A 23181-nucleotide genomic window follows, 5' to 3' on the forward strand; every position below is an offset into this window, starting at 1 on the left:
CCCCTGGCAGGAACAAATCAGAACCAGCAGGCGCACGGGCCTCTGGCAGGAACAAATCAGAACCAGCAGGCGCACGGGCCTCTGGCAAACAAAAGGCAGACTGCAGCTGCACAGAGCAGTGACTCAGCTCAGGCAGTGACAGCCGGGTGCAGTCCTCAGCTGGCTTCTTAACCTCCAGGGGTCCAGAGTCGGCTGGGGGCTGAAGCCCAGCCTCTGGGGAGGCCCTGGAGTGCGTCAGTCTCTGAACTGGCCAGCTTTTGAGGAATGATTACATTATTATTAGGTTTGTCTCTCTGCTTGGAACAAACGGATGAAACACAGTTCCTTTCAGATTGATTTGACTGAGCTTGTTGTACCGGAGTAGCGAGTGACACAGGATGCAGGGCTAGTGGCTGCTGAACAGGAGGCTGAACTGAGGGTGACTGAACTGATGATAAGGCTGATGAGTCTTCTACCAACTGAGCTATTGACTGGGCTATGGATTGTAACATAGTTTCTAATAAGTCTGGCTGTGGTAACGACTGAGCTATGGGTCGTGAGGCTGAATGTGATGGAGGTGACGACTGAGCGGCTAGCTGAGCTAGTGGCTGCTGGGCAGCTAACCGAGCTTCAGGCTGGGCAGCCACGGTCTCAGGAAACACATTCACATTAGCGGTTGCAGGCGAGCCAGGGAAAACGCCGTTACCCTCACTGGCAGTACAGAAAACGGCCCCAGAATAAACAGTCACGAAGTCCAGAGAAACAGAAAGGGTGTCTTTCCCACTCACCACAGCCGGCAACTCAGAACTCTCGGGGCCCGGCTGTGGCGATGGGCGTCGGCGGCGTGAACGTCGCTTCCTTCTCGGAGATAGCTCCGACCGGCCGGGTAATTCCACATCCGGCGGGCCGGGCCGCAGATTGCCCGCCGGGCAGTGCAAAACATTCACCACCGGGCTGGGTCGGGAAGCGGTAGCAGCTGGAGGGTGAAGATGGAGGTCGTTCCGAATAAAGTCCTGTGCGAGCGGGTGAAGGGAGTCGAGTAGCCAGGAGTGAGCAGAAATTAGCTGCTGTAGCCTGGCTTCTACAGCGCGGTGAAATTCCTCTCCCTCACGTTCGAGCCACAGGTTGACCAACCTTGACACGGAGTCGATTACTTCCTCCCGAAACTCCTGGGAAGGCGCGGATGCTGCTGGGTCCATGTTTGGTCGGCTCGTACTGTCACGGCTGGCGGGTTGAGCCGTGTGGTGTGGAGGAAAAGGAGGACCCAAAATGCGGCAGTGACTGATGTTTCGAGTGATGTTTATTTACAAGGTGGCAGAAACAGGCAACGAAGCGTGAGTAATTACAAACGGAAACCTAAACTGGGAGAAACTAAAGAGCAAACCTGAAATCTTAACGAAACGGGGAGCAGAGCAGAGAGACGCAGACTAAGGAACAGGAACACCATAGAACGCAGACGAGCCGACCATGAACACAGACCGACACCCACTAAATATACACACACAAGGTAATCGGGTAATCACACACAGGAGGGAAGAACAGCTGAACCCAATACACATGAGGACCGGAGGAGACAAGCTGAACACAATGACAACAGACACAGACTTTCAGAACAAAACAGGAAATCTAGAACCCGAACCGGACACAAGGGGGGAGGACACAGAATAACTAGAACAGAGGGACATAATCATAAAACACAAAACGCTGGACCAACGACCCAGCACCATGACATAAACAATGTTTCAAATTGACATGTAGATTTATTTTTTTCTTTAAGCCTGTGCTTATAAAATGTTGTCAATGATGCATCTCTAGGCTGTAGGCTTAGTTATGCATGCAGTCTATTTTGAGGACATAGTGCTTTGAAATGAAGCACTGACTAATCTTCACACATCCTGAAGACTGCCTGATAGGCGTGCCTCTCTCTCTGGCTTCTTTGTGGTGAGATATGTGAGGGGAGAGAGAAACGGGGAAAAGAACAGGAATGAAAGACTGAAGGGAGAAGGGAAAAAGGAAGGCGAGCAGTGCCAGGACCAGTGGTCATCCTACAGGGTGTACGAGGCTGCCAGAGGCCTTGTAATCTCCCCTTACCCTGCCCTCCATCCCATCTCTCTCATCCTTTCCACTTCACCATGACAAACAGGATCGGCTCTCTATGAAAAAGCCAAAGGCTACCTCTTGTCTTTCTTTCCCCTTTCTTACCCAGCCGCCCTCATCCCATTTGTCATTTGCCCTGCCTCACTCTTGGTTAACTCACAGGGACTGGCTGTTGCTGCCCGGCTTGGCTGCCGAGCTCCCAGGCCTGGCAAGAACGCTCCACCAACTCCCCCAGTGTCAGCATTTAGAAACCCTCTTAATGGGTTTAGGCACATTTGCTAATTTGTCAACAAGTTTTGGATGTGGAAGCTTCTGCCAAGCTGCTCGGTCTGGCACTTGACTGAAATGGATGTCTGCTGGCCAAGCGTTTGTGTGGGCATGGGCAAAATCAAATTCAAAGGACTTTCCATACTTGACAGTGAGTCGCTTGTAAACGATAACAAATTATTTTTTATCATTCTGCATATTTATAGAGATGAATTCAGATATTATTCAGATAATACTTTAATGCTAGAATGATAATGAATTGAATAAAATTGAAATTTGGTGTAAGAAATGGCACATTTCCTGCCACTCGTAAACTGGAAGGCATGTTTGTGGTTCCTCACATCAATTTGGTCATCACATAAAGTCATTCCATGACATCTATTGTGCTGTATCACTGGCCATTTGATTTATTTATACCTGTTTAAGTGTTTTTATCAGAAATCTAATCAGCCAATGACATGGCAGTGGGAAAAAAGGTGATTTAAGGCAGCGGTCCCCAACCCTTTTTTATCATGGACCAGTTTCACGTTGGACAAACTGTCTGTGTGTGTGTTTGGGTGATGTAATGCAAATATAATGATTCTTGAAGTTTTCTTTTAAATGCAGCTTTCTTTTTGTTGGCGCTCTCCGATTCTTCTGGTGTCACATCTTTGGCTTTCTCTCCATTTTCAAAGACACTCTCCAGTGATTTTTTTGTCTTTGTGTCATTTTTGCAAGGACTTAATGATGCATTGAACGAAGAAAAAAAAAACTTTGTACTCTGTGATGTTTGTGTTATGTAAGTTTCCAGGTGGAGCCTGACCATTGGTGGAAGATGGAATAAGGCCGGCTACAAATTGGGACCTGACTGGGCCGGCAGCCTCTCCTACTTCCTGTTTCTAGCGAGCCGCGTTCGGCCCTGTGTTCTGTGTGACTGAGTTTCCTGAGATGAGAAGAGCTAGGCTGCAGTGTAAATAGTTTAGAAAGACCTCTATCTGGACATGGTAGCTGTAGGGCTGGGAAGCCGCTTCTTTTTAGAACCTTTTTCTCGTGTTTCGGTTAGGGAGACGGGTAAGAGGCTTGTATTTTCTTTTAGGGTTTTCTCACTGTAGGTAAGTTAGTTCTGTTTCATTTCTAGTGTGTTTTGTTTGTTGTTTTGTCCATGCCCACCCTGACGCTCACTACCTGTCGAATTAATAAAACAAATACTGGCTGTGTGTTTTACTTCTTTGCTTTCTTTTTCTTGTTTTCCTTGTGTTGCACTCCGGCTCCCCTAGGCCGGTGTGCAACAGGGATATTTTCTTAACACACTTTAGAACCAGCAGGGTTGTCAAAACACAACAACCTACCTCAGTATTGTTGTTGACCATGTCCATCCACTTATCACCAGTGCCCCCATCTTCTAATCACTGTTTCCAGCAGGAGATTTGTTATTGTGTTATTGTGTCTTTGTCGCATAGCTCAAATCACCTCAGAGTGTTATGTGACAGCTGTGTGCAGGTGGGAGTGGTAGTAGGACCCAATGTGCAGACGCTCGGAGGCGGAACGTGAACTCAGAACAGCTTTAATGCTGAACTCAAAAGGGCAACAAAACTAGGAATACAAAATACACTTACGCAAACAGAACACAGAGCTAGATAAGGACACAGAGAAACACGGGGCTTAAATACACAGAGGGAGCAATCAGGGAATGGGTAACAGGAGGGAAACACAGCTGGGGCAAATCAGGCCTAACGAAACAGGGGAAGCAAAACCAGACACATTGACATCAGACCTGGACCTTCACAATAAAACAGGAAACAACACAGACTGAAAATAATAACACAGAGCTGGAATTTAGCACAAGTTCCCTTTGAAACTTTAATATATAAGATTCCTATTTTTAAAAAAGTCACCAGAAGGAGGTAGCATTTACCAGACAGTTTAGTGCACATACACTCTGTGCATAACAGTTTAGAGGCACATTTAAAGGAAATTTATGGGCTTTTGGTTGGTTCTTTTGCTTTGTGCTTGTAGAAACGAGGATGATAGCTACTATTTTAAGTTGAATAGATAGTAGGTACTTCTTCAAGTGTGTTTAAGCTATATTCTACAGCATTGTACACACTAGTACCTCTAGATGGTTTCAGAAGATTTTAAAAAGAAGTGCAGCTTTGGTCCAGTCATGAAATAATTATACAGAGAAGCACAATCTTCTGTTTTCATAATATACTCAAGGTCACATTGATTCAGATGAGAAATACAACACTATTTCACCAGTTTAACTTGCCTTGAGATTAAAAAAAAGTGTACTAGGCATTTCAGAGATTAAAAAATTACTTGTAATTTGAATACTCCCATTAAATCAGTGCCTTTTGGAAGTAAAGAAGAGATCTCTTTTCTCTTGTGTGTTTTCACCAATACAGGGTTTCTAAGCACAGGAGACCAGGCAGCCAAGGGCAACTACGGACTGCTGGATCAAATTCAGGCTCTCAGGTGGATCAAAGAAAACATCCAGGCCTTCAAAGGAGACCCAAAGCGAGTGACCATTTTTGGCTCTGGTGCTGGAGCATCGTGTGTCAGCCTGCTAACCCTCTCACATTACTCAGAAGGTACATGTTCTTTTTCACGGATCAAGGCACAACCACAGTAATATATGGTGAAAAGCAGGGGTCTTCTCATCAGTTTATAATTCCTGCTGTTATTTTGATGCAGTGTGGATTTCACATCAAAAACAAACCCACAGTGAATCATGAAGCGTGGAAGTTTTTTTTAAAGCAGACCTGAAATGATAACACATTTCATAGTAGAGGAAACAATGTAGCAAAAAGACATCTGTTTTCTCTTGTTTAGTTAAAATTAAAGGGCATCATAATGCTAGGGTGGCTCAGTGCTACAGTGGTTAGCACTGGCACCTCACAACCAGAAGATCTGAATTCTAATCCAGCCTGGGGCTTATCTGCGTGCAGTTTGCATGTTCTCTGTGGAAAAATAGGCATCCATTAGGTTAGGTGTACTGGTGATTCTAAATTCATCATAGGTGTGAAGATTAGCATCCTGCCTTGAATGTACCTTGCCTTTCGTGCTAGAATAGCTGGGATATGTTATGGATAGTGGAGAGTTAAAACCGAATACATTATGAGAGTTGAGGCATTTGCATTTTTTGTAGTTATTTAGACCAATCCCTCACTTACCCTTGATATCAAGGATGCAAACAAGTAGCTCCTGCATCTGTTTCCTCTTGCTTTGCATTTATATACATCTGTGGCAAGGGGCATGTGCAATAGTTAACAATGGCAACACTATTTTGAAGTATTTATTTGTCCTTGAGTGAATATATGTATACCTAGGTAATCAGATTTTTCTCAAACATAGACTGGATTCGTTTATATTCAGTTAGCATTTTTATATCTAGCAAATCAAACACTTAATTGACTTTTACTGTGCACAGCAACTAGAGGTCGATGGGCAATTTTTGTAAACAAAGAAACAAAACCACAGAAAAGAGAACATAATCTCAATATAAACCTAGGCTCTGCTCAGCTGAAGGAAGCGCTTCAGTTTGTATATCCATCGCCCCCGCCTGTTCACCGTGTGTACTTTGTAGCTTTTTCAAACAAAAAATATTCCTGTATGAAAATGGAGTGTTTGCTCTTTGTCTCTTAGAATATTTCTAAAACAGAGAACACTTCATACGTATGACAAACATGCACGTTCCTTGGGTTGTTTATCATATTTGATACTGAAATGCAGTCTGTAGTCATTTACACTGGAGCATGAGGTATGAATGAGAAAAAGACTCATCTTACATCTTTGTTTACAGACAATAATATGGAAAATTTTAATAAAAAAAACAAAAGATAATTCTTCTAGTAAAAACAAACAAACAAGCAAAAAACAGGATTTGGAAGATTTGGAAAATGTTCTCACAGTTCCCCTTCAGCTGTCCTCTCTTTGTGATATGAAAACTTTGTGAAAAACAAAACTCTGCATATTTTTATCTTGCTGGTAAAAGTCTCCTGCTCGCTTTACCAAATATGCAAGGGAAGATTTTTATTTCTTTATGTCTTGGCTATTTTGGTGTTTCATTTTCCTTATCTTGTACTTGAAGAAACATGAATGGCTTGATATACACATATAAAATCCCTTGTTTTCAATTGCTGCAGCAGTCATGGTGCCCATACACTCTTGTAGGCAACCTTCATTTTATCAGACTTCACAAAGGAAGGTATTGTCACTTGTTGCCTCAGTTGGATCTCTGTTGTAAAGCTGCCATAAAGATTTATGTAGCTTCAACATTTGCATTAGCAGCATACCAGAAGCTGATAACACTCTCACTCTTTCAGTCTGTATAGTTTTAGAGTGAACATCTAACTAACAGTGACAGTGGTGAAAGCTTGTACACGACTAACCAGGCTTTATGGGAAACATCTGCTCTGTCCGTATAACATACTTTCAACTCAGCCCGGCTGAGTCACCACTGTGTTCGCATGAATATAAATAGAACCGATGGAAAAAAAGGATTTATACATGACTTCAGTATTCCTACCGTACTGTGGCCCACTTACTGACTGGCAGCTCGAGAAGTCATGCTAACAATGTTCCAGAATGTGGAACCAGCCTGAAGTATAGTAACAGCAAATATCTTCTATATGCCAGTTTATCATTCATTCATTCGCTAGAGACAGAAAGACGTAAATTAAATATTATGAATTATTCTATTATTTGCTATGAAATGTGTGCTGGAAATAATGGAGACATGGCTTCTTAGAATTCTGTCATACTGGTCTGCATGCCCAGTGTTATTTGAGAAGTCTTACCCACATCACATCATCATGTACTAATGTGTAGTCATGACCTCTTTGGCAACACATTTTATCACACTTTGTACCCACTTAGTACATTTTGTTATTTTTATTTTTTACATGTAGGGTAGATGGATAGAAATGTTTTCTGTAAGTGTTGAAGTGTTGGAGGACTGGCTAACCAAAAAGAAACTAACTCTACTACATGAGCAGATCTGGCAGCACAAATGAATCAGCTACTAATGGAGGAGATGCCTCCATAATGGCTAACTGAAGGCCGGACAGTCCTGATCCTCAAGGATCCCCAGACTGGTCCCATCCAACTACCAGCCATTACCCTGCCTCAGCTTAACATGGATGCTCCTGAAAGGCATCATAGCGGCTAAGATGAACAGGCTCAATACATCAGCAGGGCCCAGAGAGGAACTGGCAGAAACACCAGAGGGGCAAAACACCAACTCCGTGTAGATAGGGCAGTCTTACGAGTCTGTAAGACCAGACTAACTGACCTGTGCACCGCCTGCATTGACTATAAGAAAAGCTGCAACACTGCATCAGACATGGATCCAGAAATGCCTAAAACAGTACAAATTCAACAAGACCCAACTCGCATTTGTCAGGAATTTTATGGGTATATAGCAAACGCCATCAAGTGCGGGATTTCCCAAGTATTAACCTGTCCCCACTGCTGTTCTGCATAGGCCTGAACATTCTCAGCCAGATCGTTAATAAGACTGGCTACAGATATTACATACTACTGGCATACTACAAGCTGTATGCCAGGAGTGAACAAGACATCAGTTCACTGATCCACACGACTCGGAACTCCAGCAAAGACATTGGAACATCATTCGGACAAAGAGGGAAGGTAGTCAGAACTGAGGGGATTGCACTACCAGAAGGCAACATTGGAGATATTGAAGACAGCTACAAGTACCTTGGAATCCCACAGGCAAATGGGAATGATGAAGAGCCCACTAAGAAAGCCGTAAACACTTAATTCCTTCAGAGAGTAGACAAGTCCTGAGGAGTGAGCTGAATGGGAATAACAAGATCTGGGCAATCAATGCTTACACCCTGCTGGGATCATAAGTCCTGCACCCTGAGACCGTAAGCTAAGCGGAAGGTGGCCAAGGACTAGTGAGTGTCAGAACTACTATCCAGGATAAAACAACAAAGACCCATGAGTACATCAGGAAGATGACCAAAACTCGTCATTTGCTTAGTGAATACCTCAAGCAGCAAAACCCAAGAAAGAAGAGGAGCCATAGAGGGTTACTTACTATAGTCTTACAATAGAATAATGTATATCAACTTGCTTGAGAATTAGTTCTCCAAGATCATAACTGTGCTTGTCTTGCTTGGTATAGTGTTAACAAACAAGTGGCAAAACATTTGCTTTATCAAGGTGAAAGGTTGCATAAGAGAGTTGAGGCTTTGCTAAAGGTGGTCATACCAAATACTGACTTTCTAGCTTGTTTGAACTTGAAAACTCAGTTTTTGTTTCATATGTTGTATTTCCATGTTCAATAAATTGCTGCACCAGTTTTTAACAATGTGTGACAATGAATCTGAAAATAACTTTCACAGAATTTTTCAGTGATTCTGAATTCAATTAAATGGTAAAAGGGCATGTACTCAGTAATCACTGTAACCAGACAAAAAGTTAAATAGATTGGAGTGCCATTAAAATCTATTTTGAAAGAGAAAAGTACTGCCGATTTTGCAATACCAATTTAAACCATAAAGCATGAATACAGTGAAGTGTGTATATTACTAACACGAATTCCAATCTCAGATCTGTTCCAGAAAGCCATCATCCAGAGTGGCACTGCTCTGTCCAGCTGGGCAGTCAACTACCAGCCTGCCAAATATACAAGAGCCCTGGCTGAGAAGGTGGGCTGCAACATGCTGGACACCATCGACCTGGTGGAGTGTCTGCAGAAGAAGAACTACAAGGAACTAATTGAGCAGTACATCACACCCGCTAAGTACCACATTGCCTTCGGGCCAGTGATCGATGGTGATGTGATCCCCGATGACCCCCAGATTCTCATGGAGCAAGGGGAGTTCCTGAACTATGACATTATGCTGGGGGTCAATCAGGGTGAGGGGTTCAAATTTGTTGATGGCATTGTGGACAGTGAGGATGGCGTGTCTGCCAATGATTTTGACTTTGCTGTTTCTGACTTTGTTGACCATCTGTATGGCTACCCTGAGGGCAAAGACACTCTCCGTGAGACCATCAAATTCATGTACACTGACTGGGCTGACAAGGAGAACCCAGAAACTCGCCGCAAAACCCTGGTGGCTCTGTTTACTGACCATCAGTGGGTGGCACCAGCTGTGGCCACAGCTGACCTCCATGCCCAGTATGGTTCGCCCACATATTTCTATGCTTTCTATCACCACTGTCAGAGTGACATGAAGCCCAGCTGGGCTGACTCAGCTCATGGAGATGAAGTCCCATACGTATTTGGAATCCCCATGATCGGCCCAACGGATCTCTTCAACTGCAATTTCTCCAAGAATGACGTGATGTTAAGTGCTGTTGTCATGACCTACTGGACGAACTTTGCTAAAACAGGGTAAGTGCTTCTTTTCCTTCACTGCTCTTTCTATTTAATGCCTCTATAGAATCAGTAGTATGAAACTCTTCTGAATACGCGTAAAATAACACAAGACAAACAGACAAATAATTAAAGAAGCCAAAAACATCAGATTTAGTAAAAGGATTAGATGTTATAGTCCCTGATATTGCATTGCTTTTCACTCGCTGGGCCCACGTCCTCATTTTAGGTTTGACAGTGTTTTAGTAGGTAAAGGTGATGCTTTGACATGAATTGAGCTGCGGTTTTGGGAAGGCCTCGAAGGGGACTGGCGACGGCTCCCAGGCCTGGCAGATCCTCATGGACTAAATAGAAGTGAAGAAGTTAAAAAATGGAGACCAAGGAGGGAGGGAGGGCACGTAAACGAGAATGATCAGCTTGCAGAACTGGGGGAACCTCTGTAGATGACAACCGGAAGAAGCGTGTTTGGAGTCGTGGTCCCGCTCCTGAAATTCCGATACATAATCTCCAATAAATGGAAAGAATCTTGAGGGACGGCTGTTATGAGTAAAGGCAGCCCAGAAACTTTACCAGCAGCACACATCGTTGTGTGCCTCAACTTTCGGTCTTTTACCCAAGCTAATCTGCCATTCTTTTGGGATCAGATTTATTTGAAATGTACTTTCTTTAAAGCACTATATGGAAGAAACCAAATTCATATTTCCATTTCGCTACCCTCTTATTCTCATAACTGGTTTAATTGTACTGTGAGTGAAGTGGCAAAAAAGCATCATAAAGTGTTTTTTGTTTCTCAAGAAACCAGCTCCACGTGTTTTCATGACTGTAGTGGATTCAAATAGTCATTTAATTACTTCTGTAGTTTTTTTTTATTTTTATTTTCAGTTAAAATTTGCACTGAAGCCATGAATCACCATCAGATCCTGTGACTGTGAAGACATAACGTGTGATTCTAATCATTTTTATTACTTGCAAACACCTCCGTGAGCCCTAATGGGCAATGGATGACTCCTCCTATAAGGACAGAAATGTTTGATCATAGGGTAAAGGTAATCACTTGAAATAAGACTTTCATTTAAATGAAAGAAATATAGGTGGATCCAATCTAGTGCAGCAAAATGACCTCCAAACCCTAATGAGATGCATTTATTGTATGTTTGTGACACAATAAATGACAGTATGGTGGCATGCATACACGTCAGGTAACCTATAATACGCACTGTGTATAAATACTTAATATTCTAAGGATAGACAGAACATAAACTCTTGCTAGCCTAGAGTTTGAATGATTAACATGTGAGTCAAAAAGATCAAGTCAAATCCGCCCAGCTGCTGCAGCAGTGCTGGGTTTGATGAAAGGATTTTCTTGCTGTTTATATTTGGATCACGCTTTTGCTTCACACACACCTTGAGATTAGGTATCAGTGTGTTTGCAGCCCAGTCATACTGAAAATTCACTTTAAGGTGAATAAATAAAGTCATGATCAGCTTCATACTCTGTAGTGTTCATTCTGGCAGACTTGCAGACATTTTGGAAGACTCTTTTCTCTCGCTGCTTTTTTAATGGGCACAGAATAAAGCACTGTCATGAATCATGGCAGAGTGATGTTTTTTTTTTACTTTTCCTCAGATCACTGCAGAGAATTGGACAAGTTGAGCATGATACCATATGTGCATGTTAACCAAAAGAAATTAATGCCAGCATGTAAAGTTAAATCACATCCATTCGATTTCTTCCGCTTATCTAATTTAAGGGGTTGCTGGACTCGCAAGTCGCCACTCTGTTGTAGGGCTAACACAGAGTGACACACAACATCCACACTCACATGCACAGCCACTGGCAATTTAGAAAAACCAGTTAACATAATCCCATTAACTGCATGACTTTGGATTGTGAGATGAAGCAAAGTACCTGAAGAGCACTCAAGCAGACACTGGAAGAACATTGAATTCACTCCAGTTCAATTTTATTTATGTAGCACCAAATCACAACAATGTGCTTCATATAATAGGATAAAGACCCTACAGTTATAGAGTTTGGTTTTTTGGCCTGTCCCGTTTGGATTTTTAGCCATCAGAATTGTTGCCTGAAGGCCAAGAAAGATGCCAAGCGGATCCAAGTGGATCATCATGGCCTTGCCATATTGGTCCATTTGATTGACCTTTATTATAATTATGTATTTATTTGATTTGATTTTCGGTTGTTACAGACGGGACAGACATGACTGGGGGATAGGACAGGGAGAAAGAATGAAAGAAAGAGAGGGAGAGAAAGAAAACCAGAGGGGAGAAGAGACGGTGAGAAAGGGGGGAAGAAAGAAAGAAAAACAAACAAAACACCTGGATCACCTGTATGGAGAAAAAAAACCAGAAGAGAAAACAAACAAAAGAGCAACATAATAAAAACAGCACCATCACAATAAACTAGCTAACAGTAGATAACAGTAGATACTAAATATTACATGTTATTGTGCAGCACGCAAGATCAACAGCGCACAATGTGCTTTGAGGTAGCAGCTAAGAAAGGTGTAGTTTGTGTCTGTGAACACCCGTGTGTACACCTGGGTGAACACCCAGGTGTACACCTGTGTGCACACCTGGGTGGATCAGCGCGCTTGTATTCAAAAGGTTTCTCCATGCAACGATCTGCTAGGGTATGTGGGGAGTCATAGCCCCGTCCCCCAGGGCATGAAGCAGGTATGGAGGAGATCCAGGCCCCAGACATCCAGAGGCCCCAGAATACGAGGACCCAAGGAGGACCACCAGGGGGCAACCGTGCCACCCTCCTGGGAAGAGCTGAGTAGAGCCCCAAACGAGAGGTCACCCAGCAGCCACGGAGCAGAGGCCAGAGGGGGTTGCAGTGACGTGTCCGCGGGCTCTGCCGGCAACCAGCTGTGCCAGAGAGGACCGGGCCTCAGGCCCAGAGGCCAGAGGCCTGAGGGCATCCCACCCTCCAGAAGGGGCCCAGCTGGGCCACAGGCACCAGGCCCTGCCAATCGGCCACCAGGAGTGAGTCGGTACATACATGAGCGCCCAGCCCCAGACACCAAGAACCACCGACACACCAACGTCTGAGGGCATCAGCCACCGGCAGGGAGTGTGGTGAGATAGGCCTCCGTACTTTGGAGGGCCTGAGATGTTCCCAGAGAGGCTGAGTCTAAGACCCAACCTGACATATAGACACAGACAAACAGGCACACGCGGACACAGACGTGCATTCCCACCCCCATATGCACAACCAAATACTCGGCACTCACCCAGCGTGTAGACAGACACAAATAGACACTGCACAGACAGTCGCACTCCCCAAACATACTCTATATCCCAGGTCCAGGTACCCCCGCCCCCAGAAGGGCAAACCATACCCAGACCCAGGAGATGTAACCCTTCTCTCTGGGGTGGAGGAAAGCAGACCGCCTCCTTATCTGCAGTAGCAGGGAGGCCCCGTATCCCAGACCCCAATCCGACAGCCAGCACCTCCTCCCAGCCCCCCAGCCCTGACGGCTAACAGAACCGGGGTGAGTGAAGACCTCAAACCTCCCTACGCCCGCTCATATGTAGTGTTGCTGTGTGCTGTTCTAAAGTGCATTTAAAACTCAGGAGAGCTTGGTACTAGCTTCCTCTCAGAGAGCAGCACGGCTCCTCCCGAAAACCCTCAGTGTCTATATGCATTTAAAATTGAGGGTAGGGCACCAGCGCCAGAGGTGGGTTGGAGTACAACGACCATCCTCTGGACGCTGTATGACGTGCCCACCCCCAAGGCCCTATATGTATGTGTTATGAGAGTACGAGTAATGTGGATGTCTAGGTTGCGGAATAAAATTGAGACACAGGCGGCCAGAAAGGGACAGAGGGGGAGTGCCTCCCCTGCACCCTGGTGACACACCTGCACCCCAAGCCCTGTGTGTGTGGGTGTGGAGGAGCAGGAAGAGGGAGGCAGCTGAGGATGGGGAGGGAAGAGAGGGAGGGGCAAGCGGCCCCTCCCTGGGGCCAGCTCCCCCGCTGACCCCAGTAGACACCCCCACACTCTGGAACCCACCAGGGCAAGGGGGCCCAGCCCCATCCGGACCGGGGCCCACAGCAGCAGCACCACCCCCTCCACAGAGTCCGGGGCAGCCCACCCGACTCCACCGCAGAGAAAACTGCACCCACCCCATCATCCAATCTTCTTCCAGACTACACAAGACAATAGACACCCAGGTGGAGTTGGACTGGTTCTTATATAGTGCTTTTCTACTCTCTCTGAGTACTCAAAGCTAGACAACATGCCACATTCACACCCATTCTCACAAGCACTTTCTCTATACATAGTGCTTTCTAAGTACATTCACACTCTGGAAGGGATGCATTGGAGAGCAACTAGGGATTAGTATCTTGCCAAAGGATACTTGACATGCAGACTGGAGGAGCCAGAGATTGAACCACCAACCTTCGGATCAGTAGATGACCTGCTCTACCTCCTGAGCTACAGCCACCCCAAGTGGGAAGTTAAACCTCCTCTGCTGGAGGTTTCTTCCTGTTACCTTGTAACAGGAAGAAACCTCCAGCAGAACCAGGTTCAGGGAGGGGCAGGGCCATCTGCTGCGAATGGCTAAGGGCGAGGTGTGGGAGCCAAGACAAAAGACGCAAATGTGGACAAAGACACAATGTGGAAGAGAGCCAAAGATGAATAATAATGTTTAAATGCAGAGGTGTATAAACACCTAGTAAGTGAAAGCATGCACACTCCAAAGCACCCCAGTGTGGAGATGGTAGATGGGAGACCTACTTGCTATGAAGTAAGAGTGCTAATCACTGTGCTATCCCAGGCTTTCATATTCAGATAGACACAGCCCACTGCTGACCATGGTATTTTACAAATAACTTGAGTCTTGAGTAAAAAGGAGGAAAAATAAACTGCTCTCCTGAGATCAAAGTAATTAAGTATAATCCCAAACAACATTTAAGATTAAGATAGAGCTAACCGCGATGACCTATGTAATGTGAACTCACCATTGATCCTTTTTTTTTATTGCTAATAGTTTTTTCTAAAGATCACCATTTTAAAACAGACAGTACAAAGCACGTTGTTTGAGATAACAGCTGAATAATAAGTGTACATGTGGGTTTAACTGCACGCTGAATATTCAAAACACATCAGCATAATTCTTTAAAGAAGTGGCATATCATCAAAAATAGTTTATCTGCCTTTCATGGCTGCCACTTAAAGATGAAGCGTTTCAATATGACTGAAACATACTGATGTGATGTGTTGGATGATGCAGTGACAGCTGAGTTTCAGAATATCAGCTGTACAGTTCTGCCATTTGTCACATAGCAGGCATACGTTTTAGAAGTTTTGAACTTTTGAATTGCCAGTGCACTGATACAGGTATGTGTAGGGAGAGTCTAAGGGGCTTGGAAAGAAAAGCGTCTGGTTTTCTTGAAAACATTTCATCTGAGAAGCTTCTTCAGTTCTAAGAGCAATTGGTGGAGAGTCCCAGATTTTAAGCCCTATGGGAGTGTCCCCAAGAGGGTCATGGACCCCCTATTGATCCTCTACCTAATCACACAAGCCAAGGTGTGAAAACGGGTGTGGGTCACAATCAGCAAGTTTTGGGTGAGCTCACTGTGAAACCTAGTCTCACCCTATCATATGACTTACTGCGGTCAAATGGCTCAAGATGTATGTGGGCATTAATGCGTCTGGGAAGGATCTCAGAACCGCATCATAGATGGCAGACAGTTGGTGTCGTAAGAGAGTCTCTCTCTGTTCAGTCCTAGAGCGATTTTAATATTGAAGTCTCCACAACTGATTTAGAAAGTGGAAGAATCAGCAGTATGTCAGCCTTCACTGCTTTAAATGCTTTCTCACTTCCTCTCTTTGTCTTCTATGAGTTTTATGAGTGCCATATATTTCCCATTTTTCATGAAGTGATATCATAAAAGCTGCATTGCAACTGCAATCTTAAGTAATGTTTTAGCCTGTGTTCACTTCATAATATCATCATTTGCTGATTTACCTCGCCCAAAGTAAAGTATTTGGCCTCTACCTCATTCCCCATCACTGTAACTCAGATTAAAACAGGATTGAAACATTCTATACATTTTTTTTTATATTTCTTAATATACTACTTTATTCATAGATATTTTAAGCTGGGACAAAGTAACACTGAAAGTATCTGTTGCACCTCTGTAGTGACATTGCATTGCAGCTGTGAATTATATGCCTTAAAACACCTGCTTTATGGACAGGAACACAGATGTAGGATTCCAACTTACAGCAAGAGTCGCTGTTTCCAACAGATGGGATGCTTGATGGAAACATGGAAGAGGAGTATATATTTTGCTGTTCAATAAGCACGGAGGACCTCAAACATTGACATTTCTTAAAGCTGATAGCAGTGGTAGGGGATGGCATATTGTTCCAGCATATGTTAGTGCTGAGATGACAGGCCTTAAGTGAAACCCCGCCACCTGCTAGCAACACCTAATGTATGAGTCCATATGTAAGCACCAGTTGGAGGGCAAGCCTCGCAGCGTTGCTGTGATCAACCTTTTTAATGAGAGGACAAATTTATGAAATGGCACAGGTGGTGCTGTGAACATATTACACTCATGTCTTTGAACTGGAAACTGTATAGAAATATTTTCTATGGCCTACATTACCTGTTAGAATATAGAAAGCATCGATACTGTGAAGTGTTTAGGTATGAATGCCACTGATGCTGGTTTTTGTTGGTTCTGTTTGTTTTCTGTATGTATCCATCTGCCTTCCAGACTTTTTTTCCTTACTTGAAATGAAACGTGGGTTTACATAATCAGACACCCATCCATGAGCATGCCCAAATGATATCTCTCCTTAACATTTTATAGGAGGTTTTTCAAATTTGGCACTCACTCGCTCAAAGGTAAGAGGTCAAACTTCAATACAAACTCATGTCTTCCACACAAGGTAGAAAATCTGCTTGTAATTCAGCTCTGTTATTCAATAACAGAAGGTGGTGAACAAATATTTGAATAGGTCTGGACAGATATGGATGTAAGTACGAAGCAGACTGCTTAGCAGATACATACAACTGCAGTCTTCATTTTTGTGAAAGTTCTTAAAGACGTGCAGAAAGCAATGGTGGCGTTGTGCTGGCTACATAGCCAGAAAGTTCTGGTTTTGAGCCTTTTTGTCAGCTGGGGTCTCATTTTGTGTGTGTTTTATTTCTAAATTATTTCTGAACTGGACACATCAAGTCATTTTTCTATTTTAAACTAAAGACTCTACAATAATACAGAGTAAGCATTTGGTGACAGCTGAAAAGAAAAACTCCCTAACAACAGGAAGAAACCTCTGTCAGAATTAGACTTGGGGAGGATTTAAAAGTAGAATGGGAGGCAGAGCCTTCAGTTTTCAGGCCCCTCTTCTGTGGAACCAGCCTCCAGTTTGGATTCAGGAGACAGACACTATCTCTACTTTCAAGATTAGGCTTCAAACTTTCCTTTTTGCTAAAGCATATAGTTAGGGCCTGCCGGCAGCATGGTAGTTAGCACTGTTGCCTCACAGCCAGACGGTCCTGAGTTTGATTCCACCACCTGGTCTGGTCCTTTTTGTGTGGCGTTTGCACAGTCTCCCTGTGTTTCTGTGGGTTCTCTCTGGGTACTCCGGCTTCCTCCCACAGTGGGGTTAGGTTAATTGGTAACTTTAAATTCCCATAGGCGTCAATCTGAGTGTGAATGGTTGTTTGTCTCTGTGTTAGCCCTGCGACTGACTGAGGACCTGTTTAGGGTGCAACCTGCCTCTTACCCTAAGGACAGCTGGGATAGGCTCCACCCCCACCGCGACCCTGAAAGGGATAAGTGGAAGAGAATGGATGAACACTTCCATCCAGTAATCTAATGGGGTGATATGGTACTTTAAGGGCTTTAAGATAAGATGGGCCCTGATTATTCAAGAACATTCAAGCCAATATGGGCAAAATCTGCTCTCTCTTTCTAGTTGATCCAAAATGCTGCAGCATTTTAGCACTCCTGATAATAAATACAGTAGTCCAGCCCAGAAGAAATGCATAATGTTGTTTTCTATGCAGCACCTGAGAAAAGATGCTTCTGATTTTAGAGCTATTACACAAATGCAAGAAAGCAGTCCGACATATTTGTTTAAAATGTCCGTTGAAGTCCAAAGTAATGCCATCCAGAGTTTTATCTGAATTTGCTATGCCTTCTAATAATGCTGCCTAAGCAAAGCATGTATTACAAAACCCTGCAACACCACGATTAGACCTGTGTGAAGAGAACTCCTCATTTACATGAACAAATTGGAGTCTGTTAGATAGATTCAAACCATTGCAGTGCAGTGCCTTGATTATATACGGCATCTGCTAATCTCTGTAGCAAAATAAGGCTATTTGAGTAAGAGTTTTACCCAATCTGCAAAGCCTCCAAGGCCAGACAAGCTTGCTCAGGGTAGTACAGCATAAGCTGTGGCTTTGACTTCTGTATACCAGACATGTGAAATATTAGTAAATACAATTTCCACCCCATAAATGTCTACACTAATGTATTTGTTTAGCTGTTTATTTATTTGGTATATAGCAATACATTGCACTGGTATATTTATTTTTTTGCTACTGTGTAAATACTATGGAAAGAATACAATCACATAGAGTAAAACAGTAAATAGACTGGTTCTTATACAGCTCTTTTCTACTCTATCAGAGCAATCAAAGCGCTTTACACAGCTTACCTCATTCACCCACTCATACAAACACTGTGCTCTTTATATGTAAGGGCTTTCTATCTAACATTCACACACATTCATACTCTGATGGATGCATTGGAGAGCAACATGGGGTTAGTATCTTGCCCAAGCATATTTGGTATCCAGACTGGAGGAAACAAAGCACCAACCTTCCAATTATGACCTGCTCTGAGCTATAGCTTACAAAAAACAGGGTTTAATAAACATTTAAAGGATTACAAAATGAATACATCTTCTTAACCTTAAAGACCAGCAATTTAATAACAATATAACATTATAATTTAGTTTGATTCTCCAGTTCTCCAGTATCTAGCCAGTTTTACTAAGCTCCTTATATATTCTCATGTATATGAAGGTACACATACAAGTGTGTGTGTGTGTAGGTGTGTGTGTATTTTTGTGAATTTTTTGATAATATATGGAATAACATATCGGAAACTGCGATTGTAGAACTCTTGGGTCAGCTTTTTCTCCCTTAAGACTTTATTTCATTGGACACGGTCATGTTTCGAGCCTAGATAAGACACTTTAAGAATAATAAACACCAATAAACAGACTCGGCAGTAGATTTAAGTCATCAGACATACCAGTGCTTTGTGGTGAAGAGAGAGCTGAGAGTAAAAGTGAAGCTCTCGATTTAACAGTTGATCTGCGTTTCTGGTTACGAGCTTTGGGTAGTGACTGTAAGAACGAGATCGCAGATACAGGCGGCGTAAATGAGCTTTCTCCAAAGGTTGGCTGGCCTCTCCCTTAGAGAGTGACGAGCTCGGCCATCTGGGAGGGGCTCAGAGTAGAGTCACATTGAAAGGAGTCAGTTTAGGTGGTTTGAGCATCTGACAAGGATGCCTCCTGGGTGAGGTGTTCCGGGCATGTCCCATCGGAAAAAGGCCCTGGGGCAGACACAAGAGATTATATCTCTCGGCTGGCCTGGGAACGCTTTGGTGTCCCACCAGAAAAGCTGGAGGAGGCTGCTAGGAAGAGGGAGGTCTGGGCTTCTCTCCTTAGGCTGCTTCTCCTGTGACTCAGCTCTGGATATGTGGAATAACTGGACGGATGGAGTGTCAGGGGCAGCAGTTCTGTAGTAATAATAATAATTACAATAAGTACTGTTGCCTCACAGCAAAAAGGTCCTGGATTTGAATCCACCATCTCTCACACACACGCACAACGAGCTAATCATGAACATTTCGCCTTAAAATACAATCTTTAATTGCTGACAGTAGGAATTATACATATGCTCTTAGGCTAAACTTGGCCTTAATAGCATTAAAAATGTCTTTCATAACTATTAAGTGAATTTTGCATTTTTGTCAGTTTGAGAGGGCAGCAGTGCATAAAGAGCAATATGCAGCACTATACTCTGGCTATGTTTCAGTTCAGGCTTCACTTAAGCGTTGAAAGATTCACAGTAATAATAATAATAATACTTTTAAAAGAAACTGATTCTAAGGATTCGAGGCACTGAAAAGAAGTGGACTGCAAATCACCAAGCACTGAACAGAAAGTCAAGAGACCGGATATTTTCTAACACATTCATTCAGACAGCCAGAAACTGACTGTACACAACACATCTGTCTGTAATCACAAAATACGTCACAAACAGTGCTTCTTGTTGCATCTTAAAATGCAATGTGTGAACTGTTCCTCTTGAGTACTGAGATAGACAACAACCCACAATCTACGTGTCAGCTCCAAGGTTGTTGTATAGCTTTCACTCCCTCACAATTCTTCAAAGTTAATGAAATCATTCTCACAAAGTCACTGGAGAGGTAGCTCTTTCTCAAGCTACCAGAAAGTGCACTGAGTAACACTGAATATTAAGAAAATGTGACAACAGACCTGGAAACGTGTCATTGGTGTATAAGGACACAGAAGACTTTTTCAGCTTGTGCATTCAAATTCAGAGTCACCTCCAAACACATTAGCTGTGGAAAGAAGGAGCGAACAGATGAAAACAGATGAAAGACTTTGGGGTTTGGGGCTAATGACTCATCTGGAAGTGTCACAAATTCGTGCTAACTGCATCTAATGGACTCTTACATTGTTGAATTGTATTATCACATCACTTTAAAACTATTTGAGGAAGAGCTAATTCAAAGTCAGAAAAACCTGCTTTTGTAGAAATAATTAGCTGTCCAGAAATCCTTGGCATGTTGATTGAAAAGGGTTTTATCTCTTCTGCTTTTCTCTTTCAGGGATCCAAATCAGCCAGTTCCACAGGATACCAAATTCATCCACACAAAGCCTAACCGCTTCGAGGAGGTAGCGTGGACAAAGTACAACCCCAAGGACCAGCTCTACCTTCACATTGGCCTCAAACCTCGAGTCCGAGACCACTACCGAGCTACCAAGGTTGCGTTCTGGCTCGAACTGGTTCCACACCTTCACAACATTAATGAATTTTTTCAATATGTATCCACTACTACTAAGATACCTCCACAGGACACTACACCGTATCCTTATACCAAACGATTCCCGGGTAAAAACAACTGGCCCTCCACCACACGCCACCCGGGAGTTCCTTCTGCCAACACCAAGCAAACAACCAACCAGCGCAAGAGCGGGGACCTGACTGATGAGTCAACTGTGGTGATTGAGACCAAACGGGACTATTCCACTGAGCTCAGCGTCACGATCGCCGTGGGAGCATCGCTGCTATTTCTGAACATCCTCGCCTTTGCAGCACTCTACTACAAGAAAGACAAACGTCGCCATGAGTCCAACCAGCGCGTCCCCACCCCGCAGCGCAACTCTGCTCCAACCAATACTCCATCTACTGCCAATGATGTAGCCCATCTGCAGAGTGAGGAACTGATGTCTCTACAGATGAAGCAGCAACAGCTGGAACACGAGCACCACCATGAGTGCGACTCACTTCAGGCCCACGACACGCTGCGGCTCACCTGCCCACCAGACTACACACTGACTCTCCGCAGGTCACCTGATGATATACCACTGATGACTCCCAGCACCATCACCATGATCCCCAATTCCCTGGCTGGCATGCAGCCTCTGCACAATTTCAACACTTTTGGTGGCAGCCAGAACAGTACCAACTTGCCCCACGGCCACTCCACCACGCGGGTATAGCTCAGCTGGGACGGGACTGTGCCAGGTTCCCTCTGGATTAACAACTACCCACACGAGGAGAATATAAGTTATTCAGCAGATGTTATTTTGCTACCAAGCCTTCTTGAAAAGTATATACAATATAAATTGATCATAAACTCACAAAACTATTCAAAATGAATGTTATTACAGTAATAACTCTGTTTGGAGCAAATTGTCACGAAGGTTTTCGAGGAGTGTTACCAAGACAAAGGGCAACCAGTGGATGACTGTTATATAATCTCATGACACAAAAACAGCAGTTTCTGTGTTGACAGACAAAGACGACAGTTGGTGAAAAGCAACAATGGAACACCATCTTTTCATGATCCTCCATGCAGCTGACTTGGGCACATGAAATGTATTTATGAAAACTTTGTATAAAAAGAACACGAAAAAAGGTATATAGACATGAGTGGAAATACAAAAAGTTTTAAAGAAGAAAAACAATATTAAAATTGCTCCTGAAACTATTGTTTTTATTTTTATTTTGCTTGTGCTTTATGTTGAGGTTTGTGTAAATATACCTGAACATCTGTCATTCTTTCTTCCTGTTACGACTTGTGTTTCATTCATTTTCGCACAATGACCAAATTGCGATCACAATCCCACACTCGGAGAGTTGCACACTGCGGGTTTGCAGGTCACCGCATACAGTACTGTCTCGTGCATTGCTTCGTGTCCACGTTTTAGATACTGCATGTCCAGAACGAGCTTTACTTTGCATTTCAGACATCTACTGTCTGACAGTATGGACTGACTCACTCCCATCACCTGCTGTCACCCTGTTATGCTTCCAGCAGTTTCTGTCTCGCAATCTCAGCACTGCCTGTGCTTACGATGTGACCAGCAATGTATTATTTAGAAATAAAAAGGCAGTGATTTTTTTGTATTAATATTAGTTGGATATGTTTGTAAAGAAATATATGTTAGATATTTTAAATTGTCATATGCTAGCAATATGTAAAGTATTGTGCCAGGATTGTGATATTTTGGGTTACAAAAAAGTGAATGAGTGTAAATATTAATGATGCTAATTATTATGAAATTACAACACGAGTAGTCATAACTCTCTTTCCATTTTGCATCCTATTATGAAAAAAGAGGCAGATGATTTTAAGCTACATTTGTAAATTCTATTAAATATATATTCATTTGGTCTATAAACCAGTCGAGATGACGAGGGTTTTAATATAGAGTTGAAAAGTCCTTATTTAGTAGTTAGTCTTGTATTTATTTGCAGTTTTGCCTTCGGTAATACTACGCATATTTCTGGACACTTGTATAAAGTTTTTCTGCAACATTTTTAATAAAATATCACAGTATTTTCTAAATAAAAAAATGGGCGAGAGATAGAAAAGAAACATGGTTCAAGGTCTGATCGGATTATTTGTCTGGTGTGTGTTTAATTGGAGAGTGTTGCCACTGGACAAAAGAGCACACGTCAAAGCGTTTTCACTCCTACAAAGTCACATTCACCTTTGCACACATATTTCTACAGCAATTTATATTTTATAGAAATAAACTCACACACAAGAGTTGCTGGATTAGAAGTTTATCTGGGTTTATTGTGCCACAGCCACCCTGATAATAAAAAAAACAGCTTCACAGCAAGAACTCAAACTTTATCTGAAACAAGGATGTTGCAAAGGTAAGTCTTTCATGTTGTTTT

General features: G+C 43.2%; 1 protein-coding gene across 1 annotated transcript in view; it reads left to right on the forward strand.

The window, feature by feature from the left end:
- The window catches only part of nlgn4xa (neuroligin 4 X-linked a), a 112946-nt gene extending 90051 nt beyond the window's left edge, over nt 1-22895 (forward strand). The window contains exons 4-6 of the mRNA XM_084922098.1: nt 4728-4913; nt 8905-9694; nt 20597-22895. Coding sequence (XP_084778224.1) covers nt 4728-4913; nt 8905-9694; nt 20597-21491 — 1871 coding nt within the window. The 3' untranslated portion in view covers nt 21492-22895. The remainder of the gene's footprint in view (nt 1-4727; nt 4914-8904; nt 9695-20596) is intronic.
- The last annotated feature ends 286 nt before the right edge of the window (nt 22896-23181 follow it).

Source organism: Perissodus microlepis, chromosome 23, assembly GCF_051167445.1.
Source record: "Perissodus microlepis isolate ML-2025 ecotype Zambia chromosome 23, ASM5116744v1, whole genome shotgun sequence".
NCBI classification, from domain to species: domain Eukaryota; kingdom Metazoa; phylum Chordata; class Actinopteri; order Cichliformes; family Cichlidae; genus Perissodus; species Perissodus microlepis.